The sequence below is a fragment of the Mya arenaria genome, chromosome 14, assembly GCF_026914265.1.
Source record: "Mya arenaria isolate MELC-2E11 chromosome 14, ASM2691426v1".
NCBI lineage: Eukaryota > Metazoa > Mollusca > Bivalvia > Myida > Myidae > Mya > Mya arenaria.
The window spans coordinates 5836941-5846710 of NC_069135.1; the positions used below are offsets into that span (position 1 = coordinate 5836941).

Below are 9770 nucleotides of genomic sequence, written 5' to 3' on the forward strand. Positions count from 1 at the left end.
CATGTAAAGGTCACACTGACCTTGACCTTTGACCCACTGACCTCAAAATCAATAGGGTTCATCTGCTGGTGATGACCAATACACATACCAAGTATGAGGTCCCTCGGTCAAAGCGTTCTCAAGTTATTGATCGGAAACCATTTGGTATTCCGACCGACCGACCGACAGACAGACAGACCGACCGACCGACCGACCGACCGACATGTGCAAAACAATATACCCCACTTTTTTCAAAAGGGGGCATAACAAAACACAGGGAACAATTTGCAAAGCTAACAAAAGTTGGATACCTTGTAGATTAGAGACTTTGGTTCATTAAATGTCTTAGCATTTGAAACCATAAGGGTGACATCTCTGTCTATATCATCTGGGGTGCGATACTCATTGTCCTGAACCTTTTTGGCGATCATCTTGAGATCTATCGGCTGTTCAATTACATCATAGTAGTTTGGGTACAGCTGAAATGAACGAAATAGAAAATACATGATAACATAACGCATAACACACCTCAGCAAATTGTATCAAATTAGGATAAGTTGTCCACTTTTGGAGAATATGATCCTTTTCAAAGATTTAGTGGTTTGTTTTTTTTCTTGCTGATTTCTTCATCTAAATATATATAAATTCAATCCAAGACAATGGCAGCTTTGTACCACAAAACTTAAGTTGGCCTTGTAAATCTGATTATTCTAAGACAGGTATTTTCACTAAGTTATGAGACACAAGCCAGGGTTGAATAAAAAACCTGACCATAAGTCTATCTTTGACTATACAAATTTATTCACTCACAGTTTTGTATGGCAGTAGATGAAAAGGCTCGCTGATGGTTCTCTCCCCATCCTGAGCATTAACGAGAGTGGCAAACAGCTGCTCAAAGTCGTCGGGGTCATAACCACTGTCCTCATCTGCCTCAGGCTGCAAGCCCTTCAGTTTAGCACTCTCCTGCTGCACTATCGACGCAATCTTTGACTGTAAGACAAGAAATAAGAACATGAATTAGATGATTGCCTGTGGTATTGTCATTATGATAAACCTCAACCAAATAGCAAATCTAATAATTAAGGTTAGATTTATCTTGGTCGCATATGCCAAGCTCTCGACCATTGTAACCAATATATAAAAAAACAAACATAACTGATAAATTATATTTCTTGATATCAAAAAGTACTCCAACTCAAATAATTGCAAAGTTTCCTTACAGAAAATTGCTCAATGTCAATATTGTCCTCTCCCTCCTCATCCTCTTCAGGGTCAGCAAGATCACCTCCGTCACCAAGCGTCTCCACCAGGAGTTCGTCCCGGATCTCGTAGTACAGATCCAACAGGTCTGTAGCATCTATGTACTCCTGGGATCCCTTCTGAAAAAAGTATGTTTAATGTGATTGTAAATCGCTACATGTAGAATAATACAGTGGTTGAAACTGGAGTAAGCCTGCAAACCATTCACTGTCAAATGTGTCAAAGACACACAGCTTCCTCAAAATTGGTATGTCACAGAGCCATTCTTGTTGCAATGTTATGGTCCAGTAGAAATAAATGATAGCAGGCTCAATATTCCACAAGTTGAATAAAATGCAAGTTCAGTTACAATTATGTTGACCTAACCCTTAGAGTCCTAGTAAATATATGTGCTGTCATAGCGTCTAAAAAACCTTAATTAATGTCATTTAATAAAGATTTGTTTCAAATATAACTCATTATAATCCCTTCTTATCTAAGACGTTTGCGAAATAACTTTTGTCCTACTAAAAATAAGGACTATCAAACAGTGTTAGAAGGAATGGCAGATCTTGAAATCACCCACCTTGTAGTAAGCCCTTGCATTGTTGACCATGAGCTCCACGTCAGCAGTGAGCTGCTCTATCTCCTCATACTCATCCATCTTCATTTTCTGCTGGATCTTGATCATGTCCATAGGCTGATTAACCACCTCGTAGTAGTCTGGGTTCGTCCTGAACACACAAAACATGTTTGATGCATTGCATTGCTTTCTAACCTCTAGTGAACATCTACAGGATCAGTATCAAAGATGGCGTCATAAAACATGTTCATAAGAACAATTTCCATATGTATAGACATTTCGCAAATACACTTATCCAGATTTCAGTCAATTTGAAATGGGGCAACAGGAGGTATCTGTGATAAGGACTGAAGGCAATGACTGATTTAATAATCAAAATAAATGAAATTATTGGCAAATATATATATCTGTGTAAAGGACTCATTTAACTCTTATTCAACATAAACCAGGAACAGTAAGACGGATGAAAATAAATAATGAAGGTTTCAGTGCTAAAGCAAGAAAGCAATGTATTTTTTTTTTGTATTTTTCAAATAACTTATCAAATATTATGTTCCTCTAACAGTAGTGATTTTTTTTCAAATTTAAAGATGGTTTTAGAAATATTTCATCTCTTAGTGAAGTCCCTACCTGCGTTTTGGCACCCTGATAAACGATTCACACAGCAACTTCCCATCTTCAGATGTGTAGTTTCGGATTGTCTTAAACAGTTCTTGAATAATCTCAGTCTGAAAATAGATGAATTACACATAATTATTTATACAAATATGATCTTATCTTTTCTATACTTTTTCTAATTTGAAACCAGTAACTTGCTAAATTGTCCTACATATTTATCATAGTGATACTGAAATATACATATATATAAATATACCACTTCCAACTGAAATAAAAAATCTAAACAACAGTGTTCTCAATAAGAACCGGCTGCCGGCCAAAATGGAGGGTTCAAATGGCAATTGGGCCGGTTAAAATTTGGAAAACTAAATGAATTTTAAATAGAATAAGTAGAAGCAGGTCGGTTACTTTACTCTTTGAGACGGTTCAACTGAAACTTATTGAGAACCCTGAACAATAAATAAATTATAATTTTAAAAATGATAAATATTCAAAGCAAAAATGACTGCACCATAACTGACCCCAACTTCAGCCAAAACCCTACCCAACATGATGCCAATATAAATTACGATGTAACTACTTATCAATATAGATAGTTTATGTGCCGTATGTCTGTGTGCTTTTTTTATTTCTGTAAAAATAATACACACATGATTACAACACTAATTAATTTTGAAGCAAGGTCAAACGTACTTAAGTAGTTCAAATGATGCAAACATTGACACACGTAACAACATGATGGTCATTTTTACCATGTTTACTAGTTGATTAAAGAAACGGTGCATGCAAAATTAAGCCGCTTCTTTACTAACACCAGAAATAGCCAATTTTTAAGATGACTTAATTCTGGAAATTGCCACATGCTTTCAAGAAGCACATCCATGTATCATTGTTACATTGAAAAATATTTATAATTTTGTCATACAATTGAGGTAAGCATCATATTATTAGTGTTACAACTTGACAGATTTCGTATAATGCACAATTCCTTTATTTGGCTAGTATATCAGGGGTGTAGAAATGGGCCGGGAGCCGGTAAAATAACCCGGTTACTTTAGCATCTCCACCCGGCTAATTTCCCCGCATCAACAAAAATAAAATCTATTTATTCTATCTAGTTATTTTTTGTCATGTCTGTTCTGTTTACATCCGTTTAAAACCTTGATTGTTGGTACTGTTTATTTTGCTTTCCGCGCGTTCTGACTACAATACAGCAATAGCTCGATACGTGACATCATTAGTCGCATCCCCCTCTGGGATGTTTTTCAAGTATTAGGTTTGGGTCATTCGGAACTCCTCGGCCATTTTATCGAAAACAACCTCGGATGTATGCCGGTACATCTGTTGAAGTAGTTCGTAAAATTTTGAATTATATCATTAGTTAAATGTAGTGTTTTAGAGTTGTATTTATTGATCTAAGTTTAAATTTATTGTCATTGAATTGTATTATTGCAAACATAATGAAGAATCCCAAGAGTTAAGTCACAAAGTTTAACTGCTAAATAAAATTACTACGCGATCTACTTGCAGCGGACTTAAACGTACCACTTTTTGAGTGTGTAAACCATCCATATACATCCGAGGTTGTTTTCGATAAAATGGCCGAGGAGCTCCGAATGAGGTTTGGGTTTCCCAGTGTTCCGAATACAATAACATTGGCTGGATACATGACCTTATTAGTCGCATCCCCTCTGCGGATGTTTTGAAATTTATGATTTGCGAAGCAATGGAGGGTGAAATAAATATTTTTTTCCAGACACAAAAAAGCGAAGTAAGTATGCAACATGAGCGTGTCTGGCCTTCTGTTAGTCCTATTACCATTTACGCAACAGTAAATTTTATATACGCGTGTTAACCAGGTGTAAACAAAATGAACAAGCTTGCAGTGATATCACTGCTAAAATAATCCATTATTTTGATGAATTTTACATGTACGTTGGGTGAAATTTAGTAGCTTTAAATGTCACAAAGTGTCCAGACATTTCTTTTGGTTATTAAAATGGAATAAGTTAGCTGCAGGTGAAATATCTAGAACCACAGAAAATGAAGTTAGATGTTTAATTTTCAGAGGTTAATAGTGATTCAGTGGCAGAAAGTATATAATTGGTAGAGAAGAAATTACATATATTATTAGGAGGGAATAGCTAGCAAATGTCAAGGCATGTGGACTGGAATGTTATAATATTATCCTGAATCTAAATTTGACAGTAGCTTGGTTCATTAGTTAGCCCTCACTGGTGGGTGGTGGGGGATAGTACTCAGTTTCAGTATCATATTATAGTACATTTATGTTAAGGTTCCCTGTTACAAAATAAACATGCACCAGAAGACTAGAATGTTTGGTTAAAAAGGCTTAAATTCATCCCACAAGGGGTGTTGCCCCCTTGACCCTAACAGGGGGAGGACACCCAGACCCCCCGCCTACTTTTAGGATATTCCCTGCTACTTGAATTAATTTCTACACCCCTGGTATATATTATATATTTCTTCTTGTAACTGGCAGCAATAAACAATTAATTTAGATTATTATCCAATCGTTACCATCTGAAGTCTTTTTTTCATAAAATATTTCTATTGACAAGCCCTAACTGCAAAATAAAGGATATAAGATTATACATACACCAAAACAACAGATCATGCTGAAATACAAAAACACCAACGATTAACAGGTAACTGTACACTGGAATGCAAGGATATACTCTGGTCAAGGGCTGCAACAATAGGACAACACCACTCAGTTGCATTATGCGGGCCCGTATTATAATGTACATGTAGAGTTCTTTTAAGACATTAGTGTTTAAACATTATGACATAAAAATATTTATCATTAAAGTTTGCATCAAACTGTGAAAAAAAATCCAAAATGAATACCTTAAAATGGACTAACAAAATCTTTGTACTGCTTGTTAACACCAAACAAATAGCAAACACTAAACACTTAACAGTATTAATTTCTTATAAAACTACATAGTTAATTTAAGTAAACCAGTATATAGTAAACATTATAGTGATACTATATTGTAAGACAGAATATCAATACATATCCATATATTGTTGCAGCCCTACTACAGTCTAATAAAAACTTACATGTCCAACATGCTATAAAAGAGAGATTCAAGTTATTATACAGTTGATTTTGGAAACAAAAAAACAGAAGTCTCCCTACCATGCTTGTCTCATTCTGTTCAGCGGCATTTGAATTTTGGGTTGGCTAATTTATTTGAGGACAGGCTTTTGTTTTGATTAGGTAAATATTTTACCACAGCTTCATGAAAATATTTCAAGGGGTTAAAGAGAAAGAGTGCAGACATGGCTTGATCCTTTGACCTTGAACTGTTCACTTCACCTTGAACCAGCACTCCTGCATTACAGATTCTTCATGCAGTCTTAATGTGGTGAAAATTTGACCCAAGTTTCATGAAAACAGAATAGGCATAAAGTGTGACAGACAGATGGACAGAGATCTGCGCTAAAACAAAATGTCTTCCACTGCATAGCATGGGGATCGATATCATTCATTTAAATGTAATAAACGTTACTTTTAACAACCAAACAACTGATTAGTGAACAGAACAAGAGAGCCTGAAATGTACAATGTATCAAATACTACATCAATATACCAATGGTAATGAACTTAACAATATTTCCCCACCAGGGGGTAGGGAGGGGAGGCATCCACAACCTGTGGGACAAGATCCCTCCTCCAAGGTTGGCATTTCAACAATATTCCAAATTTTTTGGTCCCAAAATTGTAGTCCCCAAATTTCATTGGGTCAAGCAACACAATAAAATAACTGAAACATAAATTCTAAAAGACAGTGAATGCCTGATTGGAATATCTGTATGCTTAAAACAAAGTTCACCTTTAAAGACAATGGGCCAATTTGGGCCCCATTCCTAATGCTAAAACATACTTTTCCCACAAATGTCCGATTGGTTCTGTATTTAAGAGGTGGTGCATTCTTAAAAGAAAACCTTATCACATTCTTCTATCTTAAAACCTTATCACATTCTTCTATCTTTTTATATCGATTTTTAAAGCATTCCTTCATCTTTTCTGTCTATTTGAACAGTAATTTTCTTATGGTTAGCATAGCTCAAGTTGCAAATCTGAAAACAGACCCAAAAAGACCCCACATTAGGGCATGCGCGTCACATAGGACATTAACGGAATCAGTCACCCAAAATAACTGCATAATAATATTGCTTGCAAATAACTGTGGTATTGAATAGATATTTCTATCATATGCTTGTTAAGATAGGCTTAATGGTTAGAAAAACTAAAGGAAATTAATTCTAAACATTCATTTATCTCAATTAACATATCAAATATCGGGCATATAAATGCAACATATGATGAACCAAAGATCACTAAGAAATCAAAAAGGAGATAATCACTATGATTCATGCTGTACACCCACATCCTGATTCTGTTAGAAATCTCTGGATTCATAGTTTTTTTATAATCACATGATGTTGTTCTTGGTGTGTAATGTTTTTGTCAAATATCTATAAACATTCTTTTGTCAATTTTATCCCATACAGTAATTACTATGATAACTTTTATAATAAATAAAAAAATTGGACAACCCATCATAACATGGTAGATGAAATAAGCAAAAAGTATATAAATGTAAAATATAAGCTAGAATTGCTTGAATTCTTTACTGCATCACTTCAGCTATTACAAAGAGATAACAAACCAAAACATGGTGCATAGTAGTGATTGAAATCATGTTTAAAGTTCAATGACTCCCTTTTAATTAAGTATCATATTTAAAGAATTCAGGCCAAAAGTCTTATGATTGCCTAAAATCAAGAGAATTGTGAGAATTCAGACCAAAAGTCCAACTTCTGCATTGAAATAAAAAGTTCCATCAGAATTCAGGCCAAAAGTCCAACGACTGCATTTAAGTTAAGTTCCAAAGGGATTCAGGTTTAAAGTCCAATAACTGAAATAAAATCCAGAGTCCCTACAAAATCACAGAAGTAAATCCAAAGAGACAGGGGAAACAACAACAGATTACAGAAGGCTTACAATATCCACATCTTCACAGTGGGAGGTGGATGGCTGGTCCTGAAAAACAACACTTTCAAAGTTTACCATCATGGACATCTGACATAGTGTGACCATGTTAAGCATTGTTGCGAAATGTTCTCAAAGGGTCGTTAAGAAACAGATATTTACAGTTTTCAAAAAGTTTCGATTGAACCATCTCAAAAAATTCAGTAACACACCAGCAACAATTTATTCTACTCAAATTTCACCAGTTTTTCAAATTTTGAATAGCCCCAATTGCCATTTGAACTGTTTTTATTTTGGTTAGCAGCCAGCTGTTATTGAGAACACTGCATTTATAACTTATTGTATAAATGAACATGTATTTATGTTTTTTCTCAAATAATTTCAAAGGTTCATTAGTTCAAAAGTATAATGCTTAATTTGTTAAAACTAAGACTTCACTAGAAGTGAATTTTACAATTAGATTTTTTTATTAATCTGTGGTAACATGCACAAACAATCTACATTGAAATTTATTTAATTGTGCATGATGAGTATGAAAACATTAAATTATGCTCTTGAAATGATAAATGAATGAAAATAAACTGAGATTGCAACCATACATTGTCTATACAGGGTCTGCTATGCATGCTTTATAATTATGTTGGAACCTAGTTAAATTTTATTTCAAAATTATGCATATATTAGTTGAAAAAAATAGGAAATTATTTTGCAAGTTCAAATCCTACATTAGTGCTGTTTGAAATTAAAACATGATATATTTTTAACAATATATGCAAACTACTTAAATTATAATGCACTATGAATGGACTAGTTGCTTAATCAAGACCAAAGTCTAAACTTAAACATGCAGCATCCCTTACAAAGTCAGCATCAGAAGTGCATTGCTGAAATATCTGAAAATAATAACAAAAATCAGTTTGTATCCCCTTCTGTCATATTACTGAAAAGTAACAAAATAATAAAACAAAATGTTAATGTCAGCATGTAAATTGTGTTTATTTTTGCAAAAGAAAATAAAACACATATAATCAACCAAAAATCTGATAAAAAGGACACCATCAAACAACATGATGTTTTTTTCAAGTCTCGAGGGATGGTTGTTTGTGGCCTTAAGAGGGAGAATGTTCTCTTCGCCATAAGTGAAATATAGAACTTTTGAAGTTCTCGAAGTTAATCTATTGTATTAGTATACTTAAAAAAAGGGAAAAATTTGAAATTGTCTTAGCCCTGTGCATGGTGACAATTGATTTTGACAAAAGATCGGACAAAGATTTCAAAATGGTTGAAATTATCCTGTTTTTAAACGGAAATCCCTATTCTTGTAGTAAAAGATAAATAAATAATCAAACCTAAAAATGTTAATTGAAACAGATTAACCTGCTGATACCAAAAAGTTGACATCGAGATAAAAAAAATGTACACATAAGTACTTAACTCACCGGGTCATACTGAAGTTCTTTTTTCTTCTTTTTCGGGCCCGAGGATGTTGGGGTTGGTGACCTTTCACCATCCTCCCCTTTCTCAGTTCCTCGCTTTCTCTTGCCTGGCATCTCAGATCTATAAAACTATCAAACACAGTTATCAGGGTATCGTAAGAAGAAAACTTCTTGCAAAAATCAATAGCATCTCAAACAAAGAAATGTTATGAACTCCACTTTTTGCTAAACTATGCAATCCAGATAAGCAGATGGAGAAAAACATTCAGTTCTTATGATAATAGGAAAATTATGTACAATATGCAATGGATGAACGTAGTACCTGGTATAAAGTATAGCTGTAAATCTACAAAATCTTATTAAAATTATGTTAAAAATTAACAGTGGCCGCCATGTTCCTTTTGAACCGGTGTTAGTGTAGACAAATAGTTTCCGGTTACTGAATAGAGGAAAATGTCCCTTTCCGCGGAAAGATTTTTACTTACAATCAGCGCTTTAAATAATCCATTACATAAAATTTCATATGTATTTTATTTGATCGTCAATGCATTATATAGAAATGGATACAAGTTTTCATTTTTTTAACAATTTAATTTCTTACGTAACATTATTTTTTTATTCATAGTTTTTACTTAATACTGTACTGTATAGTACCACGGCTCAATACACAATCCGACTGGTAGGTTACAGTGCCATTTATCATTTTGGCTCAGATTTAGCGGAAAATGAGGTTATGGCATGTCGACATTAAAAACCAGTCGAGTGTAATTCGTTGATCTTGTTCAAACGTAAGTAAAAAAGTTAAAGGTTATACTTTTGGTTTGGACACTAAAAAAGGTCAAAGAATTCGAAGTCAAGACGGAAGTCTATACTTCAGTAATTCCGACAG

General features: G+C 34.1%; 1 protein-coding gene across 9 annotated transcripts in view; it reads right to left on the reverse strand.

The window, feature by feature from the left end:
• LOC128218150 (protein polybromo-1-like) overlaps positions 1–9297 on the reverse strand; it is a 74761-nt gene extending 65464 nt beyond the window's left edge. For 5 of the 9 annotated variants that reach the window (XM_052925715.1, XM_052925714.1, XM_052925713.1 and 2 more), the window contains exons 1-9: positions 9204–9276; positions 8885–9002; positions 8306–8338; positions 7458–7496; positions 2432–2529; positions 1805–1952; positions 1200–1358; positions 790–969; positions 291–458 (exon numbers count right to left, since the gene is read on the reverse strand). In XM_052925715.1, the coding sequence (XP_052781675.1) occupies positions 291–458; positions 790–969; positions 1200–1358; positions 1805–1952; positions 2432–2529; positions 7458–7496; positions 8306–8338; positions 8885–8995 (936 nt within the window). In that variant the 5' untranslated portion in view covers positions 8996–9002; positions 9204–9276. Of the gene's footprint in view, positions 1–290; positions 459–789; positions 970–1199; positions 1359–1804; positions 1953–2431; positions 2530–7457; positions 7497–8305; positions 8339–8884; positions 9011–9203 lie in introns of all 9 variants that reach the window. The other 4 variants (XM_052925708.1, XM_052925717.1, XM_052925711.1 and 1 more) reach the window with 4 other exon arrangements.
• Between the last annotated feature and the right edge of the window lie 473 nt (positions 9298–9770).